The sequence below is a fragment of the Bubalus bubalis genome, chromosome 7, assembly GCF_019923935.1.
Source record: "Bubalus bubalis isolate 160015118507 breed Murrah chromosome 7, NDDB_SH_1, whole genome shotgun sequence".
NCBI lineage: Eukaryota > Metazoa > Chordata > Mammalia > Artiodactyla > Bovidae > Bubalus > Bubalus bubalis.
Window position 1 is genome coordinate 91,162,053 of NC_059163.1, and position 19,886 is coordinate 91,181,938.

The 19,886-nt window shown below is 41.1% G+C and overlaps 1 protein-coding gene and 1 pseudogene across 4 annotated transcripts in view; one reads left to right on the forward strand and one right to left on the reverse strand.

Moving 5' to 3' along the window:
• Positions 1–6,604, reverse strand: part of SEC24B (SEC24 homolog B, COPII coat complex component) — an 80,373-nt gene extending 73,769 nt beyond the window's left edge. For all 4 annotated transcript variants that reach the window (XM_025290308.3, XM_006052215.4, XM_006052214.4 and 1 more), the window contains exon 1: positions 5,929–6,604. In XM_025290308.3, the coding sequence (XP_025146093.3) occupies positions 5,929–6,589 (661 nt within the window). In that variant the 5' untranslated portion in view covers positions 6,590–6,604. The remainder of the gene's footprint in view (positions 1–5,928) is intronic.
• A 5,038-nt stretch (positions 6,605–11,642) lies between these two features.
• LOC102390728 lies at positions 11,643–12,246 on the forward strand (annotated as a pseudogene).
• The last annotated feature ends 7,640 nt before the right edge of the window (positions 12,247–19,886 follow it).

Here is a 19,886-nt window from a genome sequence, read left to right on the forward strand (position 1 = left end):
CTTTATTAAAACATTGCTGAGCCAGGTGGTGAACAGTCACAGTCCTGACCCTGCTTCCCTGTTACATCCCACCATGCTGGTCCCTTGCCCCAGACCCAATGACGATCCAGCAACTAAAGGAGTAATGCCAGGCACATTACAGTCTGACACAATTCTGCTCCAGTGTCAAGGCTGGGTGGTCAGTATGTTAAGTACTAATTACTAAATATTTTGAATATAAAGTATCAATACTATTGCTAAAATACATTTTTAATGAGCATAAAATGTATACAGACACATACACCTCTAAAAAGTCTGCAATTAAAACCCTAGTGATTTAAAAAATGGGGAGTCTGGATCACATCTGATTACCCTGTATTCTTCTTCCTGATGGAAGGCTAACAGCTACACAGGTAACTGTTCCAGTCATGCCTGGCAGACAGCATATGGAACCATTCAGATGAACTCTCACTGCACCAAGTATAGATTATTCCTGCCACTCCATCAGGTGTCCTCTTGGATGCCATCATGACTGCTAAGAGTGAAGGGGCCAAAAGAAAACCAATATTGGCTGAAAACCTACTACATGCAAGGTACTCTGCTTTTCTATCCATAATCTTATATAATTCTCATAAAATCCTGTAAGTATCACTATCCTCACTTTACAAACAAACAAGGACGTGAAAGGTTATTAATTCATACAATTTCACACAGTTCAGAAGCAGTGAAGATGCGAGTCAGTGAAGGTTCCAAACCCATTTCACAACACCTATTTCTCAGAAACACTAGGAAAAACAGTGAGTTAGGACTTGGCTACGGTCTAGGCAAGGCATTTTACTACTCCCTCTTGCCTCCCTATTTCATCTCCCTTTTCCTCAATTCCTTTTCCTGGCAGCTTTCAGCATGCAGTCGTATAAAACTTAAAACCCTTCTTCCCATAAAGCAGCTAGCTGAAGTAGTGGCCTATTGGAGGAAAACTTCCAAAAGCAGATTCTTTGCAGGGAGGGCTGGACAGTGTAAGAAAGTTAGTAGCCAAGTTCACGTACTCCACTGAGTGCCTATCGCATTCTGCTGCTGGAAATAGGATGAGGAAAACTCACATGGTCTCTGCTGCCTGAAGAATTTATATCCAGGTGTTTTGAAGGAAATGAAATGAAGGAGCCCGTCAATTGCAAAGCATCTCATTTTACTAAACACCAGGTACTTTAAAAAACAGCACCTCATTTAATGTAATCTTCTCAACAACCTTAAGAGGAAGGTATTATTATTCCCTGAAGCTCAGAGATGTTAAGTAATTTTCTCCACAAAACCCTGGGCTGTAACAGAGCCTACACCTTTCTCACTAGCCTACATTTTCTGGCAAGTCTGAGTATGCTTAACCTACTGGAAATAATAGTGGCTTCCCCAGGGCTGAATACAACAAGATCTGCTCTAACACACAGTGTTAACTCTGAAGATGCTCTCATTTCTAGGAAAGTCCATTGAAGACTGGCTCAAAATCCCTTCTATTTCAACGTCTTTAGCATCTAATACTTCAGGGTTTACAGACGAATTAGAAAGATGGAAGTTAGCTGAAATACCGAGATCAGTGGCAATGAACGTGATCCACAAAAATTATTACACATATTATCTCAGAAACTGAGGGGGAGGTGTGGGGTGGGAATGAAAATACAATAAAAATAACTAAAGCAACACAACAACAAAAAAGTAAAAACAATCCAGATACCAGACACTTGTGTATGTATTTTAGAAGATCCTTGAAACATCTATTAATCAGTTTAGGAGGAAATTATGTATGCAGAAAGTTCTATTATAGCATGGCACTGTCTTCATGAGAGGACCAGATGCTTCTGGTTGGCTATAAAGGAAGACTAGAAACTTGAAACAAAGACACTGCTCTAATCAAAAAGAACTCACTTCAGATACACTAGTATCTGTATGTACACTTGTATCATTTTAAATTTTGCATGTGCTCTCAAAGTTGAAGAGTTTCCTATAACCCACCAGACAGTATTCCTGAGTGAAAGGTATGTTTATGTAATGCTGCTGCTGCTGCTAAGTCGCTTCAGTCGTGTCCAACTCTGTGCGACCCCATAGACGGCAGCCCACCAGGCTCCTCTGTCCCTGGGATTCTCCAGGCAAGAACACTGGAGTGGGTTGCCATTTCCTTCTCCAATGCATGAAAGTGAAAAGTGAAAGTAAAGTCGCTCCATCGTGTCTGACTCTGTGCAACCCCACGGACTAAGGCTCCTCCGTCCATGGGATTCTCTAGGCAAGAGTACTGGAGTAAGGTGCCATCACCTTCTCCGGTTTATGTAAAGAAGTCTAATAATAAAGTAATGAAGTCTGATAATTCCCATTACTATCTCATCTTTCTTGCATTATGGACAATGAAATGACAAAACTGCCGATAGTATCATTCTTGGGAAAGGCACATGGTAGGAATAAAACACTTTTTCATTTGAAAATGAGCACCATTTGCTTCCTAAAAGAATCAGAAAGCAGAGTTTTATTGATAAATCTGAGTGCCCCCCACCAAAACAAACAAAAAAAACCCACTTCTAAAATACCTCTTTCAATTTAAGTCAACGGGGAGAAATTACGGAGTTATGCCAGGTTCCCTGGTGGCTCAAGGTAAAGAATCCGCCTGCCAATGCAGGAGATGTGGGTGCAACTCCTGGGTTGGGAAGAGTCCCTGGATAAGGAAATGGCAACCCACTCCTCCAGTATTCTTGCCTTCAGAATCCCATGGATGGAGGAGCTTGGCAGGCTACAGTCCACAGACCCAAAAAAGAATTAGACAGGACTTAGCAACTAAACAACAACAATGGAGTTACGCTGCAATTACCAGGATGTTATTCACTCAGTCTTTCCTTGTTTGAGGACTCTGTTTTGGAAGGACTCTCAAAAGGCAAAGTGTAAGCTGAAAAATATTCAACTAATACTTTCTACGAAAATACAATGATTCTAAACTGCCCATATGCTGCTCAGTGAAAAACCGAAATACAGAAATGTAACTCCAAGGAAGTTCAAAAAGAAATATGTCACAAACTCAAAGAAGTCAAATTGTATCTTCAAATAAGTGTGTGTGGGGTACGGGGAGGAATAAGTGGGGAAAAGTATGTTAACAGTTAAACACAGAAAACAAGGAAAAATATTAATGAAGTCTGGGCTTCTGCCTCCCAACCCTTTCCAAAGTCAAAGTGTCTAGTAAGAGACTTCTTAGAGTCTGGTAATAGAAAGAGATCTGGACTTAGAACTAGAAAGACGGTATTAGACTTCATTTAACAAATGAAACTATAACCTGTTCTAGGCCTCGAAAATACTGAATAATATAGCAGTGGAAGGATGCAGGCAGCTACCCTCAAGAAGCTTATTTAGGCACTGGTGAATAACACCCACCCAAACCTTTCCGGATCTTGATTTCATCTGTTTAATTAGGGAATCGAACTAGGTGTCTTACCTGGACCTCCACCTCAATTTTAACCACAACGGCTCTGCTTTTTTCAGATGTCTGTAGCAGGGCTCTACAAACTCCTCTGGGAAAAGAAATCTGTTTTTCAAAATGTTTGATAAACACTAAAGTAAGTGATTGCTGGGTACCAATCCAGTTTTACAACTCTGTCTTCTGTGATGTTTCAAACTCATACTTCTGATCTATTTCTTTTTCACCATGTCTGGAATTCCACAGAGATATAAAAAGGCAAACTAGTTTATACAGGACTGAAGAATCAATCACAAACCCAAAGGATTGCTTAACCATTATCTTCGGATTCCAAAAACAAAAGTAACTTTTCTCTGAGATGAACAAGCAAAACAAAAACAGACTTGATCTTGTTATTTATCTACTTAAGCCACTTATTTTCACAAAAACAAACAAAAATTAACTCTAGTCCTTTATCTTAATTTCCAAATTCCTTAACACTCAAGACCTTTCTGTAATCTGGCCGCTTTTAAGTATTCTCTTCAGCTTTAATCGCTTGGGTTTTCCCTCTCATCTAGCACTCTTTTTGCCTCTTGGTTCCTAAATTTTTCAACTTTGGTTCATGCCCCGCCAACAGCCCTCCCTCCCCTCCTACCTGTATCTGTCAAATCCCTCAAGGTCATAACCAACTTGAATGTCACCAAAATACATGTCAATTTAGGAGAAAGGCAGGGATTTTGTTTTATCTTTTAGGCTAATCTCAAGTCCCCAACTGCAAGCATGCAACAAATGCTGAAATGAATTATATCAAAGGAAAGCAATGATTATAAACAGCAGAAATCAAGCATCATCTATATCTGGCTTCTAAATATATTAACTGATCTTTTACATATTTAACATCTTGATGACAACTGATATCCTGCCACTCTGAGTATTCACAAAATTTTAAGACTAAGGCAAATATCTGCCACCTTAAAAATTGTACACTATGACAATAATGCATACTCAGGAAATCAAGAAAAGACACAATCCTCGGGTCACTATTAAACATGGATTTACAATATTCTAAAAGACTGGGGATCTCTTCTTTCAGTTCTTCCACACACAAAGCTATTTAAAAAACTAAACAAAAACAAAAATTTATGTTTAAGTTTACAAGAACAAAAACTGCTCACAAATAATATCTTCATGTTGGTTCAGGGCAGAAGAACAAAACGTACTACACTGTTCACATTCAAAACCCATACAGTAAACAATGACCAGAGAAAGTACTGCATGTAACACTGACAATTATGGCTGATCCAAAGGATTATGAAGACTAAGCCATCACGTCTGACTTATAAAAAAAAAAAAATTCAACTTCTGGTTCTCAGGATAAACGATAAACTGCAAGCATGAACAGCATCAGCTGTAAAAATTAAATGTTCGCTGAACTGATTTATAAAGTCCAGTAAGTTTTCACTAGCAGACTGGGTTTTTAAAATAGGTCAGTCCAACAATCATTTGAAGAGCACCACCAGACTTTGTTCTCTTATACAAACAGAGAACCAGACATATTCTTCTAAAGTATTCAGTCAATTAGTTTCGAGAGTTCTCATCTGAAACATTATCGTTTATACAGAGAGGGCCCCTGTCCCCGGGCCCCATCCACTAACTGAGGGAATGGATATCCTGCAAGCATCATTTTTCAGCGGAGGCTGTTACATCCCCAAAGCCCACGACCTTAGTGTGAAAGCGGCCTTCACGTTGCATTGCCTGCTGCCAGTATGAAGGCCTTGCCTCAAACGGGGCCAAATCTGGCACGTTTTGTGTTTCTGAAAGTGAAGCTGGGGGGCGGGGGGGAACACCCAGATCTAAAAGTATTCGTTTAAATCCATTTGACACCGGCTCCTTTTCAAACACGACCAGCCAGCTCCAGACGCTCGAGTAGCAGCCGCAGCAGCAATGACAGATCTCGAGGCCGAACTGGGTCAGGGTTACAGTTACACTTGTGTTGCCTATTTACACCCTTTGTCTACAAACTTGAGCACTAACTTAAGTTTCCTTCCAGGCAGCGTGCTCGCCGGGCCTCAGAAATCAGAGCAATTTTCCCCGAGACAGGAAGGGCACAACCCTCCCCAGCTCCATGGCTTCAAGCAGCCCTCCCCGGACCGCGCACTCTGCGGCCCCGGGTCTCTCCGCGACAGGGGTCGCTCTGGGCATCTCGCCCGCGCCCGGGGCGGGATAACCGGGATTCACGTGGTCTCCGGGCTGCCCCTTTTCTATGCCCCAACTCGCCCCGGAGGTTTAGGGCCTGGGGCCACACTCCAGAAGCAGCCCGAGTCCCCGAGACCCCGGGTCGGCCCCGCGCCGGGGCGTCCGTCCCCCCTCGCCCAGTCCCCAGTCAGGCTCTCGCCGTGCGCCCCCCGCCCCCAGCCCGGCAGCCCCCAACTCCCACCGCCCGCCCTACCTCCCCGCCCGATCGCGCCGCGCAGGCTGCCCCGCCGGCACTAGGCCCCGCGCTCCGCCCGGGCCGCCCTCCTCACCGTTCTGCTGGTGCGGCCCCGGGCCCGGGCCTGCCGGCGCGGCGGCTCCTGAGGCGGCGGCTCCGCCAAGCTTGGGCGGGATGCGAGCGCTGGCGGCCGGATGAGGGGACCCGGCGGGGGCCGACATGACGGCGCTGCTGGCGACGGCGGCTCGGCTTCGGTGGGGTGGGCGGAGGAAAAGGGAAGGCGGGGCCGGAGAGGCGAGAGGAAGAGGAAAGAACGCGGCCGGCGTCACCGAGGGAGTCACCCGGGACCGCGGCTGGAATGCTCGCGCTCCACCCCGCAGCCCAACTGGGCCGCCGCGGGCACCGGGACCCCGCCCGGCCCCTGCCCTGCCGCCGCCCCAAGCCCGGAGCCGCGGGACTCCCACCCCGGGTCGCTCCCCGCAGGCACCGGCTGCGCTCGCCGCAGCGCCCCCTGCAGGCGGATCCTGGCGCACCCAGGCCGGAGGCGGGGCTCGGGGCGGCGGCCTCCCGGGGCGAGAGTGGTGGACCTGGATCGAAGGCGCGCGGGGGCGGCTCCCGCGCGGGGCGGCGGTGGGGAGGGAGTTCGAGCGCTGCGTGCGGGGTGACATCCGGAGCCCAGAGCTACGTCTGGCCGGACTGACCCCATTCACCCTTCCTCCGAAGAGGAACCCGGGGTTTGTCTTTGTTTTTCTCATCTTGAGGTGTTTCCCCCCCTTAATATTAAATTCTAAAGGAAATAGGCATTCAAGCTCCCAGTCCTTCGGCAATTATAATCCAAGGCAAAGGAAAAAGAAACATTTCTCTATGATAAACACAGAATCTCAGTCAGAACGGAGAACTTTTCTCACTGACTTACATACCGGGAAGAGCAAAGGGGAGGATGGAGTAAGAGAAACTGAAAGACAAACAACCTCCTCAAGATTTTTGCCAAGGGTTGGCTCATCCTGTTGGTATTCAGAAGAGAAGCTGTAGCATCCAAAGCAAGAACTCAGCTTCGTGTGTCTTCGTGAGGGAAATCTGAATCTCTGGCATGTCCCAGCGTGCTAACTGGCAAGCAAGCCCTGGACTACATTACCCAAGTCGTTTTGCCATCTTATTCTGGCCACAGTTACTCTGTGTTAGAAATGAAATTGTTCAAAAACATCGAATTCCGAATGGAATCCAGCAAGATGATATTTCTAATTACTGAATGATTATGCCGACCATAAAGTGAGTTGTAGGCCTGGAATAATGCAAAGTTCCCCTTTTAATTGTTGCCATGAATTAATGATACTTGGTGCTTTAATGCACCAGATGAATTACAAATAGGGTTTCAGTAGTTGGATTTGTAGTTTTTATTTTTGGAATTTATTCTTATTTCCACAATTCTGGCTAATTTTTCCTTTCCATTTTATACATTTACACTAATAAAGGACCCAAACAGTACCAAATGCTAAAATATACTCGTTCCTGCATGTGGAAGATACATTGTCAGATTCTTAGGTTTAAAACCTATGATTTTGTTAAATGTAAATTTTCAGAATCTTTAGAGAAAATTACGCATATCAGACAATCCTGTCCTAGAAAACAGTATCATATTGATAAAAACTACTTGAATTTTTAATATTTTAGGTAGATAATGAAATATAATGTAAGAGAAAATAGTATAATGGGCTATCATATACCCATCAACTAGTCAACATTTGTCAATTCTGGATAATCTTGTTTCATCTATACTGGCACCAACCTCTACTCTCCTGAGATTATTTTGAAACAAATCTCAGAGTTACTATTTTATAGGTAAGCATTAAACATGTATCTTTAAATGCATAACATCATCACAATACTGTTATACCTAAAATCATTAAAAATAATGTATATCATCAAATATACAATTAACAGTTGTGTTTTGTAATAGTTTGTACTTTTGAGTTTTAGGATTTTCAACAATACATTATATTTCATCTACACAAAATGAGCAAGTGCTTTTCCACAGCATTGGCAGCTTTTCCACAAAAACCTAAGCCTCTGTGTGAGCAAAAGGTCACACCTTGCTTCATCAAGAAGATTATACAATAACAGTTTTCAACACTTCCTAGGAGTCCTTTGAAAAGTGGCTCAGGAAAAAAAAACAAAAAAAGCCACTTAAGGGAATAATTAGGCAGTTGGCTTTCTGCCCCTGGAATGTATCCTCTGGGGTGTAAGAAGCCCATTTTAATCACAGGTGTAGGGGATGAAGTTGAACCTTGTCTCTTTAGGGGAGAGTCTTCTAAGAGGAGGACTAGAATGCTGCTTTAACACTTCTCCCCTACAATCTTTTTCTTCTTCCTTTGGTCAGCCATGGGGAATCTCAATTCCGTGACTAGGAATCGAACCCATGCCCCCTGCTTTGGGAGCACAGAGTCTTAACCACTGGACCTCCCTGCGATCTTTATTACCTAAGCTGCTTACACTTGTCCACTAATTCATCGTAATATTTTCTAGCATTTTTATGAGTCTTTTTGCATGACAGATTCTACAGTCTTTATGAAAATATATTATTTCACTCTACTGCTTCAAGACCCACGACTGCTGTCAGCCAAGAAGAGGAAAAGGATGAAGGACGGAATGAATGCTTACTAGGTACCAGGCACTGTGCTAGTCTTTTTAGATATATTTCCCCCGTTTAGTCCTCACAGTAACTCTAGGGGATGTTTTTCTTATCCCCATTTTACCAGAGGAAACTAAGGCTTATATAAAGTTTAAGTAATCTTGGTAAAAATCATGAATCTGTAAATAGCAGAACCAGAGCTTAAACCAGAGTCTCTTTAGCATCAAAATTTTTGCTCTATTCACTACAAGCTATAGTTGGTTAATTTACATTTTTCTTCATAAACCTATGCTAATTACAACGTACTATTTTGCTTGTCAAAAGATTTTCAGTTTTACATATTTAGATTTTGTTCCAGTATTCTTTTGAATGGTGAATCTTAAAGTGTTTGAAATGCAAATTCTCAGGTCCCACCCCAGACCTACTGAACTCTGGAGATGGGAGCCAAGAGCAAGCTCTCCTGGTAATTCTGATGTACTTTAAAATTTGAGAACCACTGCTTTGAATAGCAAAATGAAGCTGAATTGGTCCATTGTTTTTTTACATTGGGGGATAATAGTTCTTTTCTTCAACACATTTCTCCAATTTTTTACCAATCATTGAAAGTGATCTTTTGTAGGTATGTGACTAGTGTCAGAGTCCCCAGTATGGGAGTGTCAATCCTGCTTGTTTTGATGGGTAATGCTGAGACCAGATCTGTGTCCAAAAGGAAAAAATGCTGTTATTGAAAGTGAGCTCTGCTACAGGTGCAGGAGGGACATTTTTGCTGAATGTCAAATTCTGACACGTGCCACTATTTGTCACCCCCAATTTGGGACTCATGCTCTGTAACAGAAGTTGTGGGAGCCTTGAACAACTGAACATCTATTTATATATATATATATAAGATGCTAATCCAGTTCCTTCTCTGTTGTCTCTGGCTTCCATCTTCCACAGCTTTTTTTTTTACCCCTTCTAAGTTTTTAAATTACATTTGACCTTTGTAGAACACCTTTCCTCTTTTAGTGGCATTCCCTCTTAGGAGTCCCTCTACCAATATGAAGACACAGTTTTCTTTTTTCTTCTCCTTATTCTGATCTGTTTACAGATTTATTGCATTTTTAATAGGCCAGGTATTGGGGATACAAAGATTAATAGGATGTAACCTGTCCCCATATATATATGTATACATATATATCTTTTACATATATCACTACTGACTTTCTTATATATGGATTTCTTTGATTTTTCTTTTTCTTAAAACTTACTTTTATTTTTTCTCATTTATCTTCATTTCTTCTTTTTATTAGGGCATCCTAAGTTGAGTTCCAAGACTCATATTATGATAGGAACAAATAATTTCACTTGTTCATATCATTTGATCACCTATGTTGATGTCATTTAACTAGCATTTAAGTCTGAAGTGTCTAAGACAACTAAGATTCTAAAAGATTAAAAAAAAAAAAAAGTGGGACTATTAGGCAAATAATTACCACATAGCCTATGTGCAAAAGTGCACTTACAGAAAATCCTCTCAAGTTCTCACTTAGAATATGTGGCTGTTATTTTAGCTAAACGGTAATTTCTGTGACTATCCACTCACCCAGCCCACAGCAGGTTAGAAAGAATGAATCATGAGGCCGAGGAAGGAAACGCTGTGGATATAGGCACAATGGCAACAGCAACACCAGTAGTTGGTAGAATAGATACAGGAGAGGCAAGAAAATTGAGAAGGTAGAAGTGAAAACACATAGCAGCCTGAGGCAATTAGCTCAACTGAACAACCTTATATATTCCACTGAAAATATGATAAACATAGCCCACAGGTCTCTACCATCTGAGACTTTCTAAGCTGGTATTCTGAAGGGAATTGAATAGAGCAGACACTCATTTACTGAGCATCTACTATATAACTTGAAAACTCTTTAGAATATCACTCTTTTATATACAGATATTCATAGCTTTGCCTCTCAACTACTAAGAAATCTATGCTCTACACTCTGTTCCAGAAAACAAGGATACACAACCCATTTTTAGAATCTTAGAAACTTTCACATATGAACAGGTTAGGTTCCCAAAGCTCCTTTCTTCAGAAGTCTCAATACTCACAAATCCAGGGTGAACTCTCGTAGGTCACAAATGTATTTCCACCAAATAGAAAAGTGAGTTTCTTTGAAGCTTTAGAACCAAGCTTACTCATCTCTTTTCTGTTGATATAAGATGTAACGTGGTGCATCTCAAACTACAATGTGCCTGTGAATCATTTGAAGATCTCATTAAAATGCAACTTCTGATTTGGTAGACTTTGGAAGGGCTGAGGTTCTGAGTTTCTGGCCAGCTCCCAGGAGATACTGATGCTTGTGGTCCACAACCACTCTGTGAGCAACAAGGTTCCAAAGGCATCTTTTCATTTACATTTCAAAGTGCACTGAGGAAAGGAATGCACTCCGAAGGGAGCCCTTTAGCAGCTACTGTGTATTCCCACCCACTCATGTGGATGAAAGAAGAGAATGAAAAAGCTAGCTTCAAACTCAACATTCAAAAATGAAGATCATAGCAGCTAGCCACATCACTTCATGGCAAATAGATGGGGAAACAATGGAAACCATGACACACTTTATTTTCTGGGGCTCCAAAATCACTGCAGATGGTGACTGCAGCCATGAAATGAAAAGATGCTTGCTCCTTGGAAGAAAAGCTATGACAAACCTAGACAGCATATTAAAAAACATAAGCATTACTTTGCCGACAAAGATCCATATAGTCAAAGCTATGGTTTTACCAGTGGTCATGTATGAATGTGAGAGTTGGACCATAAAGAAGGCTGAGTGCCAAAGAATTGATGCTTTTGAATTGCAGTGTTGGAGAAGACACTTGAGAGTCCTTTGGACTGCAAGGAGATCAAACCAGTCAATCCTAAAGGAAATCAATCCTGAATATTCACTGGAAAGACTGATGCTGAAGCTGAAGCTCTAATACTTTGGCCACCTGATGCAAAGAGCTGACTCATTGGAAAAGACCCTGATGCTGGGAAAGACTGAAGGCAAGAGGAGAAGGGGACGACAGAGGATGAGATGGTTGGATGGCATCACCAACTCGATGGACATGAGTTTGAGCAAGCTCTGGGAGATGGTGAAGAACAGGGAAGCCTGGCATACTGTAGTCCATGGGGTCACAAAGAGTCAGAGAAGACTGAGCAACTGAACAACAATAACATGTTGAAGTATAGATTTAAATGGGTCTGGCACATCTGTGGCTTTCTACACGAGTAGTACTTTTTTAAGATACTGACCCACCGGTGACCCAGCAGAAATGATTCCTCCAACTTCCCCAGAACCCTTGGTGGCAGGCAGTTGGGGGTAGGTGGGGAGCCGTGGCGTAGATCTGGGGACCAGGTGTGGTGACTGCGGACTGTGGGAATGGCAAGCAACTACTAACGTTCTTCTGGATGCAAAGTAGAATTTCATAAGAATCTAATGGATGGCAAAGAGAAAACCTATGGTGGTCGTGTGGGCCTTGGTGCCATGTATGTCAAATCAGTATCTTCTGATGGTCATGAATTTATTGCAAAAAAAGAACATGATCTAACATCAGGAACAATTAAAGCCATGTTGAGTGGTCCAGGTCAATTTGCTGAGAACGAAACTAATGTAGTCAATTTTAGAGAAATCTCTTCACATGTGCTACCAAAAAGTATGCATGTATTTCACCTACAAGTTTCATTCCATGGAGATTCCTGAATTCCCAATTACACCTGAAATTGCCCTGGAATTGCTGATAGCTAGGAACTTCCTAGATTGTTAAATAGAATAAATTATAATAAACTGTTAACTTTTTTCAGTATTTAATACCTATAGTTCAGTTAGTAATTTTTTTTTTTCATCTATAGAATGTTGCCTGTGTACAACTGAACTTTAAACTCATTGCAAAGCAGATTATCTTCTGTTCTTTGCCTAGCAGAGTTGAAATTTGTTTGATACATCAACAAATTGATGAACAAATTGAGACATGAACAAATATGTCATTCTTAGGTGGTTTTGCCTTACCCTTAGATGTGATTTTTTAAATTAGAGCTGTGGTGATACAGTAAATGCTGAAATTTAGGCATAAATTGAACATGTTCTATAAGTAATTAATGGGGTTATATATTTTTATGTTTTTAGTATTTTTCAAAAAACCTATTCTGATCTTATAGCAGTTGTTAGCATTATTAGAGTTATACAGTTGCATATCATTGCAAATAATTGCATTATAAACATATTTATAATTTAGCCAAAATATTGATTTTTATAACTGTCAGACTTGAGAGTTGAAATTTCTTAACCATCTTTTGGTAAATCTCAGTATTGTTTAAGTGTATCTTATCTTTTTGTTTATTGCTACAATTTAAGAACTTTATTTAAAATTTTAGAAGATTACTAAGTACAACTTTAGAAGCAGGGACTTTTTGAACAGTAGCCACATGGTCAACAAATAAACTATATGACTTTTGTCTCACGTGCATTGTGCATTTTGGTCAATCCAAAGTACTGTATTTTCATTGACTCTAAAGTTTCCTTTGCAATGTTAAAAATAAAAAAGATAGTGAACCGCCTCCTAATGGGTTACTATGCTTGATGTTGACATTAATCATCTTGCCACCCATTCAACGATGTTTCCATTTTGCCAATTACTTTCCCTCTGGCTGGATATTGTTTGTCCTAGAAAAATACTGTATTAGCACAGGCTGCCATGGCACCCCACTCCACTGTTCTTGCCTGGAAAGTCTCATGGACGGAGGAGCCTGGAGCCTGGTGGGCTGCCGTCTCTGGGTTCGCACAGAGTCGGACACGACTGAAGCGACTTAGCAGCAGCAGCAGCAGCCATGACAAAATACCATAGCCTGACTGGCTTAAACAACAGAAATTTCTTGTCTCCCCGCTCTTGCAGCTGGAAGTCTGAGATCAGGGTTCTAGTGAGAGCTCTCTTCCTAGCTTGCAGGGCTCTGCCTTCTCACTGCGTTTTCTCATGGTGTGGGGAGAGCTCTCTCTCTTGTGTCTCTTCTTATAAGGGCACCAGTTCTATCAGATCAGGGTTCCAAACTTCTGACCTCGTTTAACCTTAATCACCTCCTCAAAGGCCCTATTTCCAATACAGTCACATGAGGGATGGTGGTGGCTACGGCTTCAACATGTGAATGTAGAAGCAACAAATCAGAATCAGAGGGGCCTTTAGGTGATCCAACTGCTAGTCTCCTTTGGCTGCAAAACCCTTGTTTACTTATTAAGTGAAAATACTCTTATTTTCCAGCTCTGCTCTGACATGAAGGAGCTGGAAAGCTCTACCCCAGAAGAAAATTACTTTGTACAATCTTTAGTGCCATCTGCTGGAAGCAGGCAAAATTGATATACTGTTGCTCCAGAAAGCTGATTTTTTTTTTTTAATGAAACTATCTAAGTTAAAATATAAGGAGTTTCTTTATTACAGAAAACTAGTTTAAAAATTTTAAACCACTTTAAAGGATAAACTTCAGTTAGCTGAAAAAGAATCAGTTGTGTGAGACAATTCACTATTCAGAAAATGCCAGATTGAAAAAAATTCAAATTGGTATGAAATTTCAAAAATTTCATCTCAATTCATTTAGAGAGGACATACTTTAAAAAACAACTATGAAGGCAAGATGTCTAAAAAGCTTGCCTTATTAAAAACGTCCAAGAATTTGCAGGGTTGAAGGTATCCACACATTGGGACAAAAGTTCAGCAACTTGCACCCAATTCCAGATTCCATAGTCTGTCATTCTATTGTCATTTGGATTTTGTTTAGTTTGATATTTTCAGTAATTAAAAAAAAACTTTTATTAATATCCTTAAAGTCTTCAAAGTCATATCCAAGTCTAATTCCAGTAAAATTTAAACGTGTTATGGGCTGAATTGTGTTCCCTCATAATTCAAAAAAGGCTTCCCTGATAGCTCACTTGGTAAAGAATCCACCTCCAATCCAGGAGACCTGGCATCAATCCTTGGGTTGGGAAGATCCCCTGGAGAAGGGAAAGGCTACCCACTCCAGTATCCTGGCCTGGAGAATTCCATGGACTGTATAGTCCCTGGGGTTGCAAAGAGTCGGACATGACTGAGCGACTTTCAGTTTTCATAATTCAGATGTTGAAGTTCCAACCCCTAGTAACTCAGAATGTGACTGCATTTGGAGATAGGAGCTTTAAAGAGGTAATTAAGGCAAAGTGAGGTCATATAGACGGGTCCTAATCCATTATGGCTGGTGTCTTTATGAGAAGAGGAAGGATCCTGTTAAGACACAGAGAGAAGGCACCATCTGCAAGCCAGTGAACCCTGCTGAAACACTGACCATGGACAGCTAGCCCTCAGGCACCATCTGCAAGCCAGTGAACCCTGCTGAAACACTGACCGCTAGCCCCCAGGACTAAGAAAATAAATTTTTATTGTTTTAAGTCAACCAGTCTGTGGTATTTTGTTATGGCAACTCTAGCAGACTAAACAATGTCCTTCCTGTGGGGGTCCTTCCTTTTCTCTAAACTATATTGAAGGAGAGTTTCTTTACTTCCTTGGTTCACCATCTCTTCATCTCTTTCAAAAAGTTTTTTTTTCCTTAGAACAGCCTTCTTCTTCGCTAATGAAAAGTAGAAATCAAGGAGATTCCTAAAGACAGTTGCTATGTAATAGACTAAAATAGTCCTTATCACACTCTAGCAAACATATGATGTTATAGGGTTCAAGTTACAGGAAACTTGGTATAAGAAGGGGTCATTTTAAACAAGAACTTCTCCCAGGAGATTTTCTCCTTTTAACTATAACAAAGTAGGGAATGTAGACAAACATTCAGGAAAAAAGATTGCATATTCTAAGGGATGCCACATGCTCTAAGAGAAGAATAGTGAAAAGCCTCCAGTCATCTCCTTGGTGTGACTGGAGCCCAGGTACACCTCACCCCATGGCTTCTCACTTTTATACCACGTAGGGAAAACGTAGGAAAAGGTAGGGAACAGAGTAGAAGCAAAAGTCTGAGGGACTCGGGGATTGAAAGAGCAGGAGGAGGGACTTCTGTGGTGGTCCAGTGGCTAATATTCCGCAGTCCCAATGTAGAGGGCCTGAGTTCCATCCCTAGTCAGGGAGTTAGATCCCACATGCCACAGCTAAGACCTGCACAGTCAAATAAAAGAATAAAAAATAAACATTAAAAAAAAAGAAAGAGCAGGAGGAGGTTTTAGCTGTCATGAGTAATGAGGTCGTAAGAAGCTTCAGAGAGAGAAGAGATTATGCTGTAGGAGGCTTTCCTTTTTGCTTTTTCAGTAAAAGGCCTCAGTATTAATACATCTCTATGGTGATGGTTTAGTCGCTAAGTTGTGTCCGACTCTTGCGACTGCCCTTCCTCAACCCCCCAAGGACTTGTAGCCTGCCAGGCTCCTCTGACCATGGGGTTTCCCAGGCAGGAATACTGGAGTGGATTGCCATTTCCTTCTCCAGGGGATTTTCCTGACCCAGGCATCGAACCCAGGTCTCCCACATTGCAGGCGGTTTCTTTACTGACTGAGCTAGGAGGGAAGCCACCATACATCTCTAAAGAAACTTCTAAATCCTTTTTTGGATTAAATTTGTTCAGTCTACCACTGGGTACCATGTGATCCAGTGTCTGTGAGGCATCTCATTCAAAGATAATTGACTAATTTTGTAAATAAGTTTCCTTTAAGGACACTTTTAATACTAAGAATCTTTATTACTTACAAAATTAGTCCCATTATCTTTGAATGAGACGCCTCACAGACACCGGATCACATGGTACCCAGTTGTAGACTGAACAAACAATCCAAAAAGAATTTCCAGTCCTCATTGTTATTTCCTGGATCTGGGGGAGGTTTGATATATGAGTAAAGCGGGCCTTTCCTGCCTACTTTCCAAGACAAGAAAAAAAAAAAGTTCTTTATTTTCCATGAAACTGTAGTGGAGCTCTAAGTTGCATAGCTGAAGCATATAATCTAATCCATGTACTTTCTCCATAACTACTAGTGGGAAAATTTGCAGTCCTGATGTCTATTAGTTTCTCCCCCTTCAACTAAAGTTTGGAAAATATGTGCTTTGAGACACACTCTGGGCTGAGTTAACATTTCTTCTCTGTGTGTTTTATTTTTATTTTTTGTAAATTAATTTATTTATTTTAATTGGAGGCTAATTACAATATTGTATTGGTTTTGCCATACATTGACATGAATCCGCCACAGGTGTACATGTGTCCCCCATTCTGAACCCCTCCTCCCACTTCCCTCCCCATCCCATCCCTCTAGGTCATCCCAGTGCACCAGCCCTGAGTGCCCTGTCTCATGCATGGAACCTGGACTGGCGATCCATTTCACATATGGTAATATACATGTTTCAATGCTGTCTCTCAAATCATCCCACCCTCGCCCTCTCCCAGAGTCCAAAAGACTGTTCTATACATGTGTGTCTCTTTTGCTGTCTCACATATAGGGTCATCTTTACCATCTTTCTAAATTCCATATATATGTGCTTTAATATACTGTACTGGCGTTTTTCTTTCTGATTTACTTCACTTTGTATAATAGGCTCCAGTTTTATCCACCTCATTAGAACTGATTCAAATGCTTTCTTTTTAATAGCTGAATAATATTCCATTGTGTATATGTACCCCAACTTTCTTATCCATTCGTCTGCCAGTGGACATCTAGGTTGCTTCCATGGCCTACCTTTTGTAAACAGTGCTGTGATGAACATTGGGGTCAGGTGTCTCTTTCAATTCTGGTTTCCTTGGAGTGTATGTCCAGCAGTGGGATTGCTGGGTCATATGGCAGTTCTATTTCCAGTTGTTTGAGGAATCTCAACACTGTTCTCCGTAATGGCTGTACTAGTTTGCTTTCCTGCCAACAGTGTAAGAGGGTTCCCTTTTCTCTGCACCCTCTCCAGCATTTATTGTTTATAGACTTTTTGATAGCAGCCATTCTGACCGGGGTGAGATGGTACCTCATTGTGATTTTGATTTGCATTTCTCTGATAATGAGTGATGTTGAGCATCTTTTCATGTGTTTGTTAGCTATCTGTATGTCTTCTTTGGGGAAATGTCTGTTTAGTTCTCTGGCCCATTTTTTGATTGGGTCGTTTATTTTTCTGGAATTGAGCTGCATGAGCTGCTTGTATATTTTTGAGATTAATTCTGTCAGTTGCTTCATTTGCTTTTATTTGCTCCCATTCTGAAGGCTGTCTTTTCACCTTGCTTGTAGTTTCCTTTGTTGTGCAAAAGCTTTTAAGTTTAATTAGGTCCCATTTGTTTATTTTTGCTTTTATTTACATTACTCTGGGAGGTGGGTCATAGAGGATCTTGCTGTGATTTATGTCAGAGAGTGTTTTGCCTATGTTCTCCTCTAGGAGTTTTATAGTTTCTGGTCTTACATTTAGATCTTTAATCCATTTTGAGTTCTAGCTTCATTCTTTTACAAGTGGCTGACCAATTTTTCCCAGCACCACTTGTTAAAGACATTGTCTTTTCTCCATTGTATATTCTTGCCTCCTTTGTCAAAAATAAGGTGTCCATAAGTGCATGGATTTATCTCTGGGCTTTCTGTTTTGTTCCATTGATCTATATTTCTGTCTTAGTGCCAGTTCTGTTGGAGAAGGCAATGGCACCCCACTCCAGTACTCTTGCCTGGAAAATCCTATGGATGGAGGAGCCTGGTGGGCTGCAGTCCATGGGGTCGCTAAGAGTCAGACACGACTGAGCGACTTCACTTTCACTTCTCACTTGCATGAATTGGAGAAGGAAATGGCAACCCACTCTAGTGTTCTTCCCTGGAGAGTCCCAGGGACGGGGGAGCCTGGTGGGCTACCGTCTATGGGGTCGCACGGAGTCGGACACGACTGAAGCAACTTAGCAGCAGCGGCGGCGGCAGCAGACAGTTCTGTCTTGGTGACTGTAGCTTTGTAGTATATAGTATAGAGCCTGAAGTCAGGCAGGTTGATTCCTCCAGTTCCATTCTTCTTTCTTAAGATTGCTTTGGCTATTCGAGGTTTTTTGTATTTCCATACAAATTGTGAAATTATTTGTTCTAGTTCTCTGAAAAATACCGTTGGTAGCTTGATAGGGATTGCATTGAATCTATAGATTGCTTTGGGTAGTATACACATTTTCACCATATTGATTCTTCCTATCCATGAACATGGTATATTTCTCCATCTATTTGTGTCATCTTTGATTTTTTTTATCAGTGTTTTATAGTTTTCTATATATAAGTATTTTGTCCCTTTAGGTAGATTTATTCCTAAGTATTTTATTCTTTTCTCTGCAATGGTGAATGGAATTGTTTCCTTAATTTCTCTTTCTGTTTTCTCATTATTAGTGTATAGGAATGCAAGGGATTTCTGTGTGTGTTAATTTTATGTCCTGCAACTTTACTATATTCATTGATTAGTTCTAGTAATTTTCTGGTGGAGTCTTTAGGGTTTTCTATGTAGAGGATCATGTCATCTGCAAACAGTGAGAGTTTTACTTCTTCTTTTCCAATCTGGATTCCTTTTATCCCTTGTTTCTTCTCTGAATGCTGTGGCTAAAACTTCTAAAACTATGTTGAATATAGTGGTGAGAGTGGGCACCCTTGTCTTATTCCTGACTTTAGGGGAAATTCTTTCAATTTTTCGCCGTTAAGGATAATGTTTAATGTTTGGTGTGGGTTTATCATATATGGCTTTTATTATGTTGAGGTATGTTCCTTCTATGCCTGCTTTCTGGAGGGTTTTTATTATAAATGGATGCTGAATTTTGTCACAGGCTTTCTCTGCATCTATTGAGATAATCATATGGTTTTTATCTTTCAATTTGTTAATGTGGTGTATCACATTGATTGATTTGTGAATATTGAAGAATCCTTGCATCCCTGGGATAAAGCCCACTTGGTCATGATGTTTGATCTTTTTAATATGTTGTTGGATTCTGTTTGCCAGAATTTTGTTGAGGATTTTTGCATCTATGTTCATCAGTGATATTGGCCTGCAGTTTTCTTTTTTTGTGGCATCTTTGTCTGGTTTTTGTATTAGGGTGATGGTGGCCTCATAGAATGAGTTTGGAAGTTTACCTTCCTCTGCAATTTTCTGGCAGAGTTTGAGTAGGATAGGTGTTGAAAGGAAGTGAAAGTGAAGTCATTCAGTCATGTCCGACTATTTGTGACCCCACCGACTGTAGCCTACAGGCTCCTCCGTCCATGGGGTTTTCCAGGCAAGAATACTGGAGTGGGTTGCCATTTAGCTCTTCTCTAAATTTTTGGTAGAATTCACCTGTGAAGCCATCTGGTCCTGGGCTTTGTTTGTTGGAAGATTTTTTATTACAGTTTCTATTTCTGTGCTTGTGATGGGTCTGTTAAGATTTTCTATTTCTTTCTGGTTCACTTTTGGAAGGTTATACTTTTCTAAGAATTTGTCCATTTCTTCCA